We start from the raw sequence: 19,130 nt of genomic DNA, 5'->3' as shown, positions 1-19,130 counted from the left end.
ACAAAGAGTGCGAGAGAGAAGAAAATCCTTTATGGAATTATAACAAGATGAAAAGAGAGAGGCAGTCTAATGAAAATTGTAACAACTTTTATTTGACAGGTCGTCAAAAGTCGTCAATCGTTTTTATGCCCTTTCGGTATTTGTAATTTATTATTTAAATCGTATGTTATTTTCAACAAATACTATTATATATAACAATAATAACTTGTGCTGTGAGTGATTGCAGTGTAAATCATAGGAATAATCCTGAAAAATATACATTTCACCCGTAATTAATCTTCATTTCCTAATTGCTACGATGTGTTTATTTTTGCTATATTCTGGTCTTTAGTTCTCTATTTCAAATAAAATATTGTGAATCCTCCCTTTTACTTTCATATTTTGCGTAACTAAAGGTACTATTGTTCCTATATTACACAAATTTTGAAGAAAAATTTTTCATCAAAATTTCTTACATATACGCTAGTGCTTGAATCAAATTTATCGATATGCTTATCGATATTTTACAATAACATAAATCTAAAGTAAAAATCATTTACCTTTATATTTATCACCTTAAGCCCGGCCGCACATTATCCGAAATTTCTGATCAGAAAAATTCGGACGCCCGGCGGAACGCACTCTGTTCATACATTTTGTTGTAGACCCATTATACTGTTACGTGCTAGGGTTCGAGGATTTGGAGAGAAAGACCTGGTGACTCTCTTGAAGACTTTATTAACACTGCACTAAACACTAGGTCACAACACTTAGCACTAAGTCCAAACACTAATCACTAGGTCCAATCACTAAGCACTATCACTGTCCTAGGTCGTAGCCAAGTCGCAGGTTTCACTAGTTCACTCACTATTGATCACTTGTGTTCACTCCGAAATCGCCTTGATGATCGCTCGAACCAAACTGAATTGCCGGGCGTGCCTGCGGCTCTTTTTATATGGCGAGACGAATTCCAGAAATTTCCCGATTTCACGTAAACAAGTAAACAACCGTGGGAAATTTCTAGTAGGCTCGGGAATGTGCCACAATAAAACTGCCGTCCTTGCGATAGTGCAGTAGGTTGAATTTAATTTAGACCTTATGGACTCAGTCATAAGGTCTAAATTCAAACACGCTAACAAATAAAGGGTAAACACGTAAACAAACATTGGACCTTTTTAGAAGGTTCGAGTATGTACTTGCGCACCACGTGTCCGTATACCATGTACCGTAACACTACTCCCCTCTTAGAGATGCTCGTCCCGAGCATCATTGTTACTGCCATGGTATCGCGCCAGACGGTCTATGTGTACCACTTTGAATGTCCCTCTTGGTTGCTTTTGAATCCTGTAAGTCACATCATTCAATCGGGTAACCACTTTGTATGGGCCGTCCCACTTGGTCTGCAACTTTGGAGATTTGCCTTTTCGGCGAGTTGGGTTATGCAGCCACACCAGTGACCCTTCTTCGAAGCCGCTTGTATTCGATTTCCGGTCGTATCTGGTCTTCATGTTCTCACTTGACTGTAACCCATTTTCCCGAACCATGGCGTGTATATAGCGCATCTTTTCCCTTAAATCGCAGACATAATCTGGTACGGTCTTTGGTTCTTCCGGTGATCCTCCTGTCAAAAGGTCTACTGGTACTCGTAGTTCTCTACCGTAATTGACATACGCCGGGGTAGCTTTTATGCTCTCATGCTCGGCGGTACGGTACGACAGAAGGAAGAGTGGTATATACTTGTCCCAGTCCTTTTGTTTGTCATCTACCAATTTCGCCAAATGCCTCTCAAGGGTCTGGTTAAATCTCTCAACCATTCCATCAGACTGTGGATGGTACGCGGTGGTCCTCGTTTTATGCATTCCCAAAATTCTGCACACTTCCTGGAAGACCTGCGATTCGAAATTCCTGCCCTGATCGGAATGGATTTCTAGAGGCACACCAAAGCGAGATATTACTTCTTCGACTAGCTTAGAAGCAACTGTTGTAGCTTCCTGGTTTGGTATGGCGAACACTTCTGGCCATTTGGTGAAGTAATCCATGACAACCATAAAATACTTGTTTCCTGATTCCGTTACAGGAAATGGCCCAGCTACGTCAACTGCGATTCGTTCCCACGGTGCGCCAACGTTATACAAGCGCAGGCTCCCACGGCTTCTTGTCTGTGGTCCCTTCACTGCAGCGCAAGTAGTACATTTGCGGCACCAATCCTGTACATCGTCTCGACAATGCAACCAGTAGAATCGTTCTCGCACTTTTTTTAACGTCCTCTTTACTCCTAGATGACCTCCTGATACGCCATCATGCATTTCACGGAGAACATCCGGTACTCTCGTACTTGGGACAACTATCTGAAGATGGAACTCTCTGCCGTTGGTCTTCTCCCATTTCCGGTAGAGTATTCCGTTTTGAAGTATCAGACTGTCCCATTGCGCCCAGTACGCCTTAGTGACAGCGCCAGTGGGTGCAACCTCACTCCAGATTGGTTTTTCATCACCCCGTTTCTTCCATGTGATGATATGCCGAAGGTCGTCATCTGTTTCTTGAGCCTCCCTCATAGCATCATTCTCCCATGGGCCCAAAGGACTTGTTTTCGTTAACTTTAATGTTACTTCATTAGATTCCTGCTTAACACAATGTTTGCAGTCTTCCGAACACGGCCTTCGCGAAAGTGCGTCGGCATTCCCATGTGCCTTTCCGCTGCGGTGTTCCGTCTTGAAGTCATACTCCTGGAGTTGTTCAATCCATCGAGCTACTTGGCCTTCTGGGTTCTTGAATTGTAGTAGCCACTTCAAGGCTGCGTGATCAGTTCGCAGTAAAAAGTGTCTGCCGATGAGATACTTGCTGAAATGTTGTAGCGTCTTTACGACAGCCAAGAGTTCTCTTCTTGTCACACAGTAGTTTCTCTCTGGCTTAGATAAAGATTTGCTGAAATATGCAATTACAACTTCTCTTTCACCCTGTTTTTGAGATAACACCCCTCCAATGGCCGTGTTGCTTGCGTCCGTGTCGACTATAAACTGACCTTCAGGTTGTGGATACCCCAGGATTGGTGTTTCACACAGATGTTTCTTTAGTTTCTGAAAAGAATCTTCGGAAGTCTCGTCCCAAATAAACTGTCGTTTATCTTCTGTCAGTCGATGTAATGGCTTGGCTATCTCTGAGAATCCCTTAACAAAACGCCTGTAGTAGGAGCATAGGCCGAGAAATGCCCGCACTTCGGTTTTGTTCTTAGGGGTTGGCCAATTTTGGACTGCTTCTAGTTTCTCCGGGTCCGTCTGAATTCCATCACTGGAGATAACATGGCCGAGATAGTTCACCTTACTCCTGAATAAACGACACTTTTTCGGATTCAACTTTAATTTGGCTCCCTCTATTTTGGCGAAAACTCGTTCTAAGTTTCGCAAATGGTCTTCGAAGTCGCGGCCAACAATGATGACGTCGTCCAAATAGACTAAGCAAGCCTCTCCAACTAAGCCTGCCAGTACACACTCCATGAGTCGCTCAAATGTGGCAGGTGCGTTGCACAATCCAAAGGGCATGACGTTAAACTGCCATAAACCTTTACCGGTGGAGAAAGCTGTCTTCTCTTTGTCTTTTGGATGAATTTCCACCTGCCAGTATCCAGATTTCAGGTCCAGGGTCGAGAACCATTTCATGCCACTCAAGGTATCCAGAGAGTCGTCAATTCGAGGTAATGGATAACTGTCCTTCTTGGTGACATCATTGAGACGTCTGTAGTCCACACAAAATCTTGTACTGCCATCTTTCTTCTTCACTAATACAACCGGTGAGCACCACGGACTTGCAGACGGTTCAATGATCTTATGCCTTCTCATGTCCTCCAAAAGGCCTCCAACTTCTTTTTCCTTTGCAATGGGTATCCGTCTTGCTCGTTGACGAATTGGGTTCTCGCTTCCGGTATCTATCCTGTGCTGAACCATCGACGTTCTTCCAAGGTCGCCTTCCTGACTGGAGAAGATATTCGCGTGGCGTTGTAAAAACTTCTTAGCTTTCATGCCCTGCGAATAAGTCAGATTACTCTTGCAGTCATCGAGTAGTTCAGTCACTATTCCATAGTTGCTGGTGTTTGCTGAGTCTGAGCCTGTGATCGAACTACACTTTCTCATCCAGACAACTTCCTCGCACTTTCCAATGACGTCACCTTTGTTCAAGCAGATCTCGCGATCAGCAAGATTCAAAACCCTGACCACAGCGTTACTGCTTCCACTAACAAGGGTTCTCGCCGTCATCAGTTTTTGCGCTGATGTCTTGGTAGGTGTGTCTTCGATCAACACGCATCTATTCAACTTCTTCTTTCCAGCTGGCGGTAGTTTCACCAGCACCCGAGCTTCCGCACGTCCAGGTATTATGACTTTCTTTACACATTCAACTTTCCCGCAGGCGCCTCCAAGGATGAAAATTTCTTCTTCACCACACTTGAAAACTCCGTCAGCGACATTAATTCTGCAGTTGTGCTTCTTCATGAAATCCAAACCCAAGATGCAATCATCCATAATCTCAGCCACGATAACGTCATGAGGGTATGAGGACTCCCCCACATTAATCGTAACTGACATTTCTCCCAGGACGGGTATTGGCTGACCGGAGGCGGTAAGAAGCCGACAGTTAATTCTCCTCTTGTGCCTCCTTGTGGCTTTTATCAAATTTGGGTTCACTATTGTTCTAGAGGCTCCTGTGTCTAGAGTCATTTTGCAGTCCATCCCGTTAATAGTCCCCTGAATCACCAGACTATTCCCGCTACTTGCTTGGGAGACAACCGTTATTGGGGCTTCCTCCGTGTCAGCCAGCACTCGCCCCTTAGTCCTGGCTTTTATTCGTTTCCCTGCTCCCGGACAGGGGACGAAGCCCCTTGCTTCTTCAGCTCCTCCATTTGTTCCTCGAGCCTTTTCATTCTTGCCATCTGGGTCTCCTTCTGCGGGCAGTTGAGCTGAAGATGGCCCCTCTCGCCGCACTTGTAGCACATGGCTCCAAAACTTTTCTTCGTGGGAGCCTTGACCTCCTTGACTTCCTCAGAGACCTCGTGGATCTTATGGGTCTGTCGTATGTCACGGCGAACAGCCTCGACTTCCAAAGCATGCGCCAATACTTCCTTAAGCGAGGTGTGGTGACGAAGCCTCACCGCAGCTCTGACCTCCAGATCCCTGATTCCGTCGACAAATGCTTGCACAATATTCATGTCGACCATCTTGGCGTCAGCTCCTGGGTGTGCCTTCTTGACGAGTTTTTCAATTTCCAACGCCCATTGTTGTAATCCTTCTCCTGAGCGTTGGACTCTGTCACGAAGTTGAGCACGGAACACGTGCTCCAGGTGTCGCTCCCCGTATCTGGATTCAAGGGCTTCCATCAGGTCTTTGAACCCATTTCCTGTATGTGCTTCCAGGACTGACAAGGCTTGCCCTCTGAGCGCGACAGTGAGAGCGGTCAGGCATTGTTCGTCAGTCCATCCGTTGGCAGAAGCAACCGTCTGGAATTGCTGACGATAAGCGTTCCAGGAAGTAGTACCGTCGTATGGTGGCACTTTAACTCTTGGTCCTTGTACCACTACGGAAGCTCCACTAGACGCCGCGATTCCTGTGGTTTCCAGGCGCACTACTTTCTTCTGTAGTTCAGTGAGGCCGGTTTTCACATTTTCCACATCCACTCCTAACCCGGTAACGCGTTCGTCCATTACGTCGACATCTTTACGAAGCTTAGTCACCGTGTCACTAACATCCTTTATAGCTCCAAGTGCTTTTTCTTGGAGGTCTTTTTGCTGCTCTTGTGATTCTCGAATCGCTCTGATTTCAGCCTTCTGAAATTCTTGCAAAGCGCCGAGCTTGCGGTCTTGTGACTCCATCATTGCCCTTTGAGAATCTTGCAAAGCGTGAATTAACTCAATTATGCTTTCTAATTGAGGAGCCATTTGAGGGGCCGTAGAAACAACGGGTGTGGCTGGATGGATGGAGCTGGTCGACGGGGCCTGAGCAGGCAGGACTTGAGTAGGTGGAGCCTGGTGGGCGGGGCCAGTGGGCGTGGTCTGAGTGGGCGTGGCCTGGTGGGCGGAGCCAGTGGGTGTGGCCAGAGTGGGCGTGGCCTGGTGGGCGGAGCCAGTGGGCGGGGCTTCGCCCAAAGTGGGCGGAGCCTGGTGGGCGTGGTCAGTGGGTGGAACCTGGTGGGCGGGGCCAGTAGGTGGGGCCTGTCCCTCAGTGGGCGGAGCTTGGTCCCCAGTGGGTGTGGCCTCCGCAACTCCTCTCTCGGAGTCAATGGCAGCAGCTCGCTGCGCCCTTGTCCTGACACTCCCCTTGAAGTCCTCTCTCGGAGTCAATGGCATCTCCAAATCTCACTTCCGACACCAGTTGTTACGTGCTAGGGTTCGAGGATTTGGAGAGAAAGACCTGGTGACTCTCTTGAAGACTTTATTAACACTGCACTAAACACTAGGTCACAACACTTAGCACTAAGTCCAAACACTAATCACTAGGTCCAATCACTAAGCACTATCACTGTCCTAGGTCGTAGCCAAGTCGCAGGTTTCACTAGTTCACTCACTATTGATCACTTGTGTTCACTCCGAAATCGCCTTGATGATCGTTCGAACCAAACTGAATTGCCGGGCGTGCCTGCGGCTCTTTTTATATGGCGAGACGAATTCCAGAAATTTCCCGATTTCACGTAAACAAGTAAACAACCGTGGGAAATTTCTAGTAGGCTCGGGAATGTGCCACAATAAAACTGCCGTCCTTGCGATAGTGCAGTAGGTTGAATTTAATTTAGACCTTATGAACTCAGTCATAAGGTCTAAATTCAAACACGCTAACAAATAAAGGGTAAACACGTAAACAAACATTGGACCTTTTTAGAAGGTTCGAGTATGTACTTGCGCACCACGTGTCCGTATACCATGTACCGTAACAATACTAAAAGAATTTCTGACGTGTCAAAATGTATGAGCGGGGCGGGGCGTCCGAATTTTTGTGATCAGAAATTCGGAAAATGTGCGGCCGGACTAAAAAGAACATATTATTTTTTTTTAACTAATATAATATAGTATAGTATAATATAGCTAATATAATATAACTACTATAATATAGAGTGACTCTAAAACTAGAGGAAGGTTTATATTTATATATCATAATCATTTGTTTTACAGATTCCCTCAAGATCCTCTAATAAGAGGAAAATGGCTGAAATTAATTGGGCGTGTTGGTTGGAATCCCAAGAAAAATTCAACAATATGTAGGCAAACATTTCATTGAAATTTTTTAAAGAAAAATTAGAATAAATACTATTTTGGTTAAAGGAGCTATCCCAACTTTATTTGTGCCAGTAATTTTAACATACTGTTGCACTTGTTACTGAAGCAATTATTAAAAATAAGCAATTATAAGCAATTAATGCTTTTTAGTTCATTTAAGATTATACTTATATGAACTAAAAAGTATTAAATAATCCTTATTCTGTACTCAATCTTCATAATTTTGAAGTCGGTACCAGTCCTAAGTATATAAGTTGCTGTTATACCTATTCTGTCAGAGAACTGGCGATTAGGTTAGCTGGTACCGATTGCAAAATAATGAAGATTGAGAACAGAATTAATACTGAGTACAGAATAAGAATTATTTAATACTTTTTAGTTCATTTAAGTATAATATTACTATTGTCATTGCCTTGGAAGTCGGTTTTAATTTTTTGTTTAAAAATAATAATTTTACTCATTTCAGCTGTCCTTAACGTTTTCTATACGTCTTACAGTTGGTGTTTTAAAAATTCAAAATCAAAATTGCTTTATTTCTGAACAAATCTAAAATAAAATATATTTTCAGAACACATGGTGCCTACCACCGGTTCGGTAACTAAGCCGACGAGAAGAACCGGCGTAAGAAACTCGCACGCCCACTTTTTATTAAAAAAAGGGAGAAAAAAAATAATCTTTTAAAACAAAATTTACAATGCTGTAACTAAAAATTATACAATGTAAACATAGATAGATACATAATAATTGTAAGTCATGTAGAAGTAGCCTTGCAAGCAGTCATTCAGCATTCTACTCCCAAGATGTGCCATCAATTATGAAATCATTTTGGCTTTGGCACAAAACGTTCTTTGACTACTTCTTTAAATTTATTAATCGAAAGATTTTGAACGTTTTCTGGGACCATATGTTCCCATTTGAATATCAAAGAGTCACTTCGATTTCTCATTGTTTCCATCACCAGACCACCACTTTTGTGAACATGATACCTACTCGGAACAATACAATGTACAGCAAAAGAAAAAATTTGAAAATCGGTTCATAAACGGCGGAGTAATCGTTAAACATACATAAAAATATATTCACAGGCGAACGTCTAGACTCCTCCTGTTTGGAAGTCGGTTCAAAATAATTGTAATAAAATATATGATATTTTATAATATGTATTTAATTTAAGAATAAATTATAATATACTATGTGTGTTGTTTACTTTCAACGTTTACTTTCAATGTAATTCAATGTAAGGACTGATTTACCAGATAAGTTTCAATGTAAGGACTGATTTACCAGATAAGTTATTTAAATTATTTTTATTTGGAACATATTCCAAGCTCTAATGACAGCTTGGAATATGTTCCAAATAAAAATAATTTAAATTAGACTATAAGACAACAGAGGATGTCTCTAGCACTGTAGATCTAATTCAAAATAGTAAACTTAGTTCACTTACGCTGGTGCATCAAAATATACAAGGAATGTCAAATAAGGAACTAGAAATTGATTTATTTTTAAATAACAATAATGTAGATATCTTATGTATTACTGAACATTGGTTCAAGAAAAATGAAATAATGTTAAATTATAGTATGCACCAGCTGGCAAGTTCTTTCTGCAGAGAAAAAGCCATAAGAGGTGGTTCACTCATAATAATTAACAAGAATTTAAAATATAAAGAACGTAAGGACTTAGTGAGCCTCTCTACAGAACGAACAACTAAAATAGCCTGCGTAGAGGTGGGAAACTTTATTATTATATGTGTATACAGGCCTCCACTAGGATTATATGATATATTTGAAAAGGACATGGAGATTTTATTAACAAAAATAAGTGCATCTAACAAACACATTTTACTTTGTGGTGATTTTAATATAAATATTTTAGACAATAATTCAACCACTGTTAGATTCACTTCTTTGTTAAGATCATATAATTTGACAAATTTGTTTTATGAACCCACAAGGATCAGTGGCAACTCTGCTACATGCATTGATAATATTTTTACCAATATAGACTCCTTAAAGAAAGAAGTCTTAAACATACTAAGCTCTGATCACTGTGGACAACGAGCTATTTTCCCCATGAACAAGAATTTCAAAAAAGCATGTAAAAACAAAAGTACTTGTATTCCAATTAATGATAAACGTATTGAGAAGTTTAGGGGTGAAATTATATCTAAAATTGGAAATTTAGAATATAATAGTAGTCCAGATATGACATTTGGTAATCTTTTCAAATTAATTAAAAACCATTTTGATACTACCTTCACCTCTAAGACAGTTGGAAAAAACAATAAGAGTAAATTTAGTGAATGGGCTACACCAGGTATTATGAAAAGCAGATTAAAACTGTATGACCTTTATAATGAAAGAACTATAAATCAAAGTGAACACTTTATAAACTATGTAAGATTATATTCAAAAATATTTAAACAAGTCTGCAGGGCTGCCAAATCTATTCACATTAGAAATAAAATTAAGAATTCAAAAAATAAAGTAAAGACAACGTGGCAAATAATAGCAAGTGAAACTGGAAGAGTCGCCAGTCACAACTCAGATTTTAAATTAAATATAGATAACAAAAATATAACTTCCGACAATGATGTTGCGACTGCTTTTGAGAAATTTTTCGCTGACATTCCAGTTTCAATTACAAGTAACCTAAAGGACTCTCCTGATGATGCTATATTGTTACTTAAAGAAAATGTAAATGAATGTGATATCGACTTTAGATTTAAAAAAGTAGGTCCTGAAGACATTTTAAAAACTTTCAATTCACTAAATATTAAGAACACTACTGATTTGTGGGGCCTATCAATGAAAGTTATTAAATCTATAATCGATGTTATCGCGCCCTACTTAGCGACTATATTTAATGATTGTATAAAAAGTGGCGTATTTCCTGATCTAATGAAACACAGTAAAGTTTTACCTCTTTTTAAATCAGGTAGTAAGTTGGACCCGTCTAATTTCCGACCTATATCTATTTTACCGACATTGAGTAAAATGTATGAAAAGATAATACTGAATCAATTACTAACGCACTTTAATATAAATAATATTTTACATAATAAACAATTTGGATTTACAAAGGGACGGTCTACTACAGACGCAGGCGTTGAATTGATCAGTAGTATTTTTAATGCCTGGGAGACGTCGCAGGATGCTCTAGGAGTTTTTTGCGATCTCTCAAAGGCCTTTGATTGCGTGCAACACAAAACATTGGTCAGGAAACTCTGTCACTATGGCATAAAAGGCACAGCACTCGCCCTCCTAAAATCGTACTTGTCAAATAGAACTCAGAGGGTTGAGATAAATGGTAAAAAATCTGCTGGTGCAAAAATTGAAATGGGGGTCCCACAGGGGTCTATATTAGGACCCTTCCTGTTTCTTATTTATATAAATGACCTGCCATTCTTAATTAAAGATAAACATGGGATAGTATTATTTGCTGATGATACATCTCTTACATTCAATATCAAACGGCTTAATGCGTGTTATGACGAAGTAAATAATGCTCTCTCAAAGATTGTACATTGGTTTAGTGTTAATAATCTTTTACTTAATAGTAAAAAAACAAAATGTATTAAATTCAAATTGCCCAATGTAAGGCAAACGGAAACCAATGTGCTTTTAAATGGTGATGTTATGGAGCTAGTGGATACAGCTGTATTTTTAGGTATTACACTAGACTCCAAGCTTCAGTGGGGCCCTCATATTGCTGGGTTGGCCGACAGACTCAGTTCAGCAGCATATGCAGTAAGTAAGATTAGACAATTTTCAGATGAAACAACAGCACGTCTAGTGTATTTTAGTTACTTTCATAGTATTATGTCCTACGGCATTTTGCTGTGGGGCAATGCTGCAGATATAAATACAATTTTTGTGCTGCAGAAGCGAGCTGTGCGGGCAATCTACAAGTTGGCCCGTAATACTTCACTTAGAGAAAAATTTAAGGAAACTGGAATCTTAACTGTTGCTTCTCAATATGTCCTATCAAATGTATTATATGTTAAAAAGAATATATATCAATTCACGAAAAAATGTGATACCCATGGGAGAAATACTCGTAATAAACATAAGCTTGAAATTCCGGTGACTAGACTTACTAAAGTCAAAAATTCTTTTAAAGGTCAATGTATACGCCTTTATAATAAGATCCCAGAAAGCGTTCAAAATCTCTCAATTAATAGATTTAAAAAAGTTGTTAAAGAACGTTTGTGTACCAAAGCGTACTATAAAGTTACTGATTTTATAAATGATAGTACACCATGGGAATAAGGTCGCCCCCTGCAGAGCTGTTTCATTATAATATGTATAATAATTGTACATTCGTTGTATTTTATTTAGTCATAATGACACTGTTATTTTATAATATATTTTTTGTAATTTTCCATCTTTTTAGAAAAAGATGGCCCCGTGCGAGTTTCTTACGCCGGTTCTTCTCGCCGGGTTAGTTCCCGAACCGGTGGTAGGCATCTGTGTAGCCCCGACGTTCAGAGAATATTTGAAAAAATTTATTCTGAATAAAAAATTTTGAGTTTGAGTTTGAGTTTGAGATAGATTTTACCTGAGTAATAAATAAGTAACTTTATAATGTGTTAAGTGTAAATTATGTACCCCTATAAGAACCTCATGTCATAACATATCCGACGATTGAAAAATCATTCCAAAAGAAAATGTGTATCTACTTTTCAATCGTCACCTTTTTTTGCCAATTAAAATTTATGATACCTAATTTGAAATACAAATCTATCAAATTTGCATATTATTTATTTCTTATAGAAACTCAGGTAAAATAACTCGAACGGACTAAACTATCGATAGCAAAATACTATACTATCGATAGTAAAATATACATCACTAGCACACGCACACATTGACAGATCAAAAATCGTCACGCTTTTTCGAGTTGTCAGGTGGTCTTTACGACAGTATATATTATGTCTATGGTTCCAACACACTCTGACATTGGCGATTCACAAAGGAGCCATAATTTAAAAAGAAGAAGAAGGAGAGTTTTGTCGGGAATGTGAAAGGGTGATGTTGTGTTTTTGTATTTCCTCAAATAGTGTTATTGGTAGGATATTAACCATTCGTTATCGTGCACAATTAGTGTAGGAAAGTGATGCAATATCCAGAAACGAGCTATTTTGTGTCCCCTCCAAAACTCCATCGAAAGTTTCAGTAAAGCGTCTACCACTTTACTGAAACTACCGACTTGACTTCTTGACTGTTTTGACTTTTTACTTCGACTTTGACTAGACTTTTGACCTGACGATATAAAGAAAAGGTTGCTGAAAATTGTATGCAATAATAAGGCAATAATACTGTTTTCCCGCCATTTATAATACTTGACACTGGCTAGTTTTTGTTATACGTAGACACTGGCCATGGTTATATAGCCGAAGAGCCATAATAAGAAAAAAAAGAAGAGGAAGTACTTGTGTCACAGTCTACAGACATAGTATCCCTAAGTAGTCTGTGTCTACAGCAATGATTAAGGAAACAGATGGAGGCGACATAACTACAAAAAAGTGTGGCCGGCGCCATATTGCCAAGAACTAAACATGGCGGTCTATAGTGATGGACACTCGGTTGATATTTGTCGAGGACATCGATAAACGAACATGTTTTATGTGAGCGTCCTGTTATATTGATATCAAAAATGTTTTTTTTTTATATTATATAAAAAAAATATTATTTTTGCCTATTTTGTCTCTATGTATTATAGTACATAGAGACAAAATAGGCAAATATGTTTTTTTTTTTATATAGGAGCCTCCTTAATTTTAATAAAACTATTTAATTTATTTTAAGTTTATTAATTATTATTTAAGTTGCCATTATTGATATCGGGCAAAAATTACCAAAAAATGGGACAAATACTAGTTGTACTCGCGCACGAAGTGTTTACAGTTTATTTTAATTTTACCATCAATTATTATTATTAAAGTATCTATACAACTGAGTATTTTGTGAACATTTCAAGTGCCTATTTTTTTCGCGATATATCGAGACCGATATTGATATTTTTTCAAATATCGATGTATCGATATATCGATATTTTCTTTCAATTTCGACATCCCTTTAATACGACACTTTGACAGTTTATGTACCTCGGAGAACCGGAACATAAAATGGCGGACCGGCCACAGTATTTTGATTTGGTAGAAGACCATGCCGAGTCCAGTTATAATTACAGTGTTGCCAACTTAGTGGAATTTCCACTAGATCTGGTGGTTTAGACGTACCTTTCGGCGGGAAAATTTTGATTTTAGTGGCTAGTGGATTTCTTAGTGGATTAGATTATTTAAGTTAGTGGTAGCTTCGACGTTAAACCACTAGTGAAGAAAACACCGTGGACTGTATAATATCTTATATTCACCTCAAAACTCTACATACTTTCATACCATATTTCTAATACAATAATGTCAGGGCTTGTCATAATACATAGACTATAAATACGTTATACACTCCCCCCCCATGAATATATTAGTTAGTATATTCATAACTGTACATTAAATCGTCACAAATATAATCTCTTTATACCAAAACAAACATAATTATACCTGCCTATTAGAAAGTCTTACATCATAAAATTACTACAATTCACAATAATAACTACTCTAGCCCTACCGTACATAACTTTAAAGCAAAATAGCATCCTCATTTAAAACTACGACACATAAAACAAACTCAATAAATACCTTGTTACGTTAAGTTACCTTTATTAGCTAACACCACAATCAATAGGTAGTATAGAAAAAAAAACCTCAATAACATATTTTTCCAAAACTAAGTAGACTTTCAATTAAATAACACTTACGCTCGCATATTCTACGTTCCGAAAACTACTCTGTTCACAACATTAAATAACCCTATCTTTTATTTCCCGCAACCTTAATTGTTTGCGAACGGATCACCTCTAATATTATAACGAATACTATTATAATCGTCCACTAAATTTGCTGACCTGCTTCTGACCGATGTTTCCTTGTCATAATATACAGTTTTATTAAAGGCTACATCACACTGCTTTCTCGTACAATTCAACCCTCGTGAACTACCATGTTGCTTTTCTGCGTGCAATAACGTGTGGTGCCGCCTATGGCAACATTGACAACCATTGGATCGCTTACACCTAGATGCCCTATGGTATGACCCTAAACAATTAAAACATAATCTAGTGCTATTAACAAAATCTAACCTACTACTCATTTCCATTTGTCGAAACTTTTGACACTCTTCTATCTTGTGACCCTCCTTACAATATCCACACGTTGCAGCAACAACATGGAAAACTTGTGCTCTATGTACCGGCTTCAATCTTGGCCCACTCTCTATCAGCTCTAATCTTGGCCGTTTGTCGACATTTAGTTCTTGTTTTGTCTCTCTCTTTTCCAATTCTAAAATTTCTAATGTTCTAAATTTAGCTTCTAAGAATTTTGTTAGTTCCGTATAAGAAGGTAAGCTTTCTATGTTATGACTAATGTTCTGTTCCCATTCCCTTTTAGAACCTTGGTCTAGTTTTTGAGTGACAATATGATTAATTAATATGTCCCAAGTCGAAACATCGAAACCTAAATTCGACAAGGCACTTAAACACTCATTAGTTGTATCTAGAAGTCTTTTTAATTCACTGCTTCTCTCCACAGTTATATTTTCCTGATCAAATAAGCGTATTAATATGTTGTTAGCTATATATCGCCTATTACTGTATCTTCTATTAATCAATTCCCAACACTTCTCATAATTCTCTGCAGTAATTGGTACATGTCTAAGCAGCTGCTCTGGATCTCCTTTAATGTGGGCTTTCAGATAATACAGTTTTTCTACGTTAGCTAAATTTGAATTTCTATGTATAACTGTCTCAAACAAGTCGTGGAATGACGGCCATTCATCGTAATGTCCAGAGAAAATCGGTATGGTTATTTCTGGCAACGTTACTGATTTTTGCCCATTCAAGCTATGATCCATCCGGTATTCCCTCAACTTTCCCTTGTATTCCAAGAAAACTTCCTTTCCTTCTTCAAAAATATTATCTACTAAATAGCTACATTCTTCTTGCAATTCCTCCATTGTTAGCAGCTTAAAATGGTTAGATTCGAATCTTTTCCAAGTATTCTCTAAGCTCTCTAGTCTCACCTCTATATAAGATTGAGATATTTTGCCATTATGAGTTATGTTTTGAAACTTTGTATACTCGTTCAACATTTGGACTCGTAAATGTTTCTGCACTCTCATTAAACCTTCCATTCTTGCAAATAATAACAGTAAAGAAAAATCAAAGATAAAATATTTTTCCAAATTATGGGCTCTTGTTTATATGTCGCCAAGGAAACCGCTATAAATTTTCTCGTATTTCAATACTCATCTCTTAAATAAATCTATTTACTTAACTGCTTATCCACATAATACGCTGGCTCTTTTGTTATATCCGGCTGCTCGAAGACCATGAAGAAAACACCGTGGACTGTATAATATCTTATATTCACCTCAAAACTCTACATACTTTCATACCATATTTCTAATACAATAATGTCAGGGCTTGTCATAATACATAGACTATAAATACGTTATACAACCACTAGTTTTTTTTATTATGTTTCTAACCCTTGAAGACGCACACTGGAAACTTAATTATATTATTAGTATCTTTATTTATTTTGAGGCATTCTAACGCTGATATAGAGCGATTATTTTGCATGATGAATGTTGTCAAGACATAACAGAGAAACCGGATGAAGATTGATCGCCTTTCTTTCGTGCAAGGCTAGCACGCAAAGGTAAATGCTGTAATAACAACATAATACTAAATACCGTATTACAAAAATTAGAACTAAAAAAATTTATTCTTCACAAACTGAACAAGTAAATGACAATGATTCCTCTAAAGACGTTCATCTTTACTCTTTAGTTAAGTACCTACTTATACATAGGTACATAGGTTACTAAAGTTTTCCTTTTTGTAGTAACAAAAAAATTATTTCATAATAATAATGACGTTATTGTTATATTATTTTCAAATTATATTCAGATTGGTTATTTTTTCTTTACGTTATTTAGTGGAATTCTGGTGGTTTGAGGGACCATTTAGGTTTTAGTGGTTTCTGGTGGTTTACGCTGCTGAATTTGGTGGGTTAGTAAAAAAAAAGTTGGCAACACTGCTTATAAAAGTCAATGGTTTGGAGCAAAGGACTCGTTTCCAGCTCCCAATAAATTAAAAAAAAAAAAAAGTCAATGGTCTACAGACGACAGACGTCAGACTCACAGAGAAGGTACTTTTTTATTTTATAGGAAACTTGTATCTTGTAAAAGTTGTAAATAAAAACTATTTTCAATCAATTTTTCCACAAAATCCGAAACCAATAATCCAATGGCGTTAGCACTCCAAAGACGGGCAAACGTAAGTAATTTTTGCTACTCTTCTATGTAACACTTGAGGGAACTAGAAACATCAGAAAAGTATTGGTAAACATGTTACAATCTACAAGCTGTTTAATGGTTTGCAAGCATAAGAAAATGATCCAAGTATTACAGTAGCTTTTTAATTCTATTAAACTCCTTTAATAATGTAAGTTGGGACTTGGGAGCATATAATATTAAAAAAAAATTAAAACCCTTATTAGTAGTATCGAAGAATAATTCGCCCACAAAATGTGTACTTAGTAAAGATATTAATTACATACAAATTTTGTGTCTTCATTTTAGGTCAGGTTGCCACCGGAGGTGAACAGAATTTTGTACATAAGAAATTTGCCATATAAAATATCTGCAGAAGAAATGTACGACATCTTTGGAAAATATGGAGCTATACGACAAATAAGAGTGTAAGTTGTGAGCTTTTATGTGTGCTATAGAATATATACAAATTATTATGTGATAGAATATATACAAATTAACCTTAAAAAGTGGAATAAAATAACAATGATAACTTTCCTTAATAATATGTTTTCCATAATAAAATATATTTTTTCTTACTTACTTATTATTTGTCTTAGATTTCTGAATCTAATAATTTTTGAGCAATGGGAATTTAGTTTTCCAAAAAACTAATGATATTGTTTTACTTCTTATCAAATCAGTGCACAATAATTCCTTTCATAATTTTTATGGGATAAAAAGTATTTTTATGTCCTTTCCCGGGACTCAAAGTATCTACGTGCCAAATTTCACCCAAATCGGTTCAGCGGTGTGAAGAGGTAACAGACAGACAGACACACTTTCACATTTATAATATTAGTATGGATTATTATAGCACTAATATAATTAAGGATGTTTTAAAAAATTGTAGTGGCATGCTGTCGCCATTATTGATTACGAGCAAAGAAGGTAAAAAAAAACAATTGTTGTATAATAGGAGTGCCCTTTAAATATTAATTTTATGTTGTTTATAGTACTTATTTGTTGTTATAGCGGCAACAGAAATACATAATCTTTGAAAATTTCAGAAGTGTAGCTATTCTTGAGATACAACCTGGAGACAGACAGACAGACAGACGGACAGACGGATAGACATCGAAGTCTTAGTAATGCTTGGTCTGCACACCATGGATTGGCGGTCCGGATGCCTATACTTTTGGATTTAAAATACATATAGTATTTTTTTCTTTTTCAGTGGCAATACTGCAGAAACTAGGGGAACAGCATTTGTTGTCTATGAAGATATATTTGATGCCAAAAATGCTTGTGACCACTTATCAGGATTCAATGTATGCAATAGGTATTTGGTTGTGCTGTACTATCGGTCTAACAAAGCATTTAAGGGTATGGACATAGAAAAGAAACAAGAAGAGCTTGATACGCTCAAAAAGAAGTATGGAATATCGTCAGAAGATCTTCGGAAATAGAAAAAATAATTTGAAGTATAATATTTTATGAGTGGAGTCTTTTAAGAATTAATGATAAGTTTTTTTCCTGGCTAATCTGCATTTAACTATTGAAACATACATACAGTAGGGCCTCGGTAATCTGGATTCCCGCTTTTTCGGTGATCGCTGTAATCTGGCCGGCAAATGGGATTCGCGGGGGAGACCGGCGAGTGTAAATACGGGCTGTCATGAGCAGGCGCGGTCCGAAGGGGGGTCACAGGGGACGTAACCCCCCCCCCCCCCAAAATGAAAGGTAAAATTGAAAATAAAATAAAACCCAGAACCGTCCGAGGGCGCAGATAAAAAAAATTGTGTAGTGACTACTGAGTGACCCCCCCCAAAATTTCAGGCTGCGACCGCGCCTGGTTATGAGCCAATGCGCCGTCAGTCTTTTGTTTATCGCCTTTCGTGTAATAGCGTGTAGTGTCGCTAACATCGTGGCGCCGCAACGTAAATATTCGTCATTAATATTTAAAAAATTATGAAAAGAAACTAGGTTAAACATGTGTTTACACAACAACAATAACTATTGCATACTATAATCCGGAAAGGGTTGTGTTATTGTCTCTCCGGATTAACGAGGCCCTACTGTACTAACAAAAACAAGCAAAGTATTTCAAATTAAAACAGTTTATTATATTGAAAGGACAATGCTACTGGTTCCGACTTTAATGGTTAGGCCGTTTACACACACGCCGCAGCGGCGGTGCTGCTGTGCACAATAACAAGGTGATTCTTGTATTTTAAAATAAAATAGTTTTGAGGAATAATAATGAGTTTATTTTTGTAAGTTCAATATAAGGAACTTTTTATCTAAGTAGAATGTACTTTCTTATATTATGCTAATATAAGTGGTAAGCAAGTAGCAGAATTCAGGTATTTTTACATAACCTTATTAATCACATTAGCAATGCAATTAATAATAATTTAATTACTTCATTAAAACATGATATTTTTTTGTTGAATTACCAGAAATTCTGCTACGATTTTAGACTATTGTTTTTTTTTTGGCATTTTTAATTTTTAGGT

The 19,130-nt window shown here is 37.7% G+C and overlaps 1 protein-coding gene across 1 annotated transcript; it reads left to right on the top strand.

Annotated features, from left to right (window-relative positions):
- The first annotated feature begins 16,523 nt into the window (after positions 1-16,523).
- Positions 16,524-18,155, top strand: LOC121730308 (splicing factor 3B subunit 6). Its single transcript, XM_042119293.1, has 3 exons — positions 16,524-16,636; positions 16,942-17,060; positions 17,849-18,155. The coding sequence occupies exons 1-3, from the start codon at positions 16,607-16,609 to the stop codon at positions 18,078-18,080; spliced, it is 381 nt and encodes a 126-aa protein (XP_041975227.1). The 5' UTR covers positions 16,524-16,606; the 3' UTR covers positions 18,081-18,155.
- Positions 18,156-19,130: the final 975 nt, after the last annotated feature.

The sequence above is a fragment of the Aricia agestis genome, chromosome 9 (assembly GCF_905147365.1).
Source record: "Aricia agestis chromosome 9, ilAriAges1.1, whole genome shotgun sequence".
Classification (NCBI taxonomy): domain Eukaryota; kingdom Metazoa; phylum Arthropoda; class Insecta; order Lepidoptera; family Lycaenidae; genus Aricia; species Aricia agestis.
The sequence above is the reverse complement of the archived record's forward strand: the minus strand, read 5'-3'. Positions and strand labels throughout refer to the sequence as shown.

Coding starts and splice junctions, on each gene's coding strand:
- LOC121730308 (XM_042119293.1), top strand. CDS start 16,607: ATGGCGTTAGCACTCCAAAGACGGGCAAAC. Junction 16,637..16,941: donor CACTCCAAAGACGGGCAAAC/GTAAGTAATTTT, acceptor TCTTCATTTTAG/GTCAGGTTGCCACCGGAGGT. Junction 17,061..17,848: donor GCTATACGACAAATAAGAGT/GTAAGTTGTGAG, acceptor TTTCTTTTTCAG/TGGCAATACTGCAGAAACTA.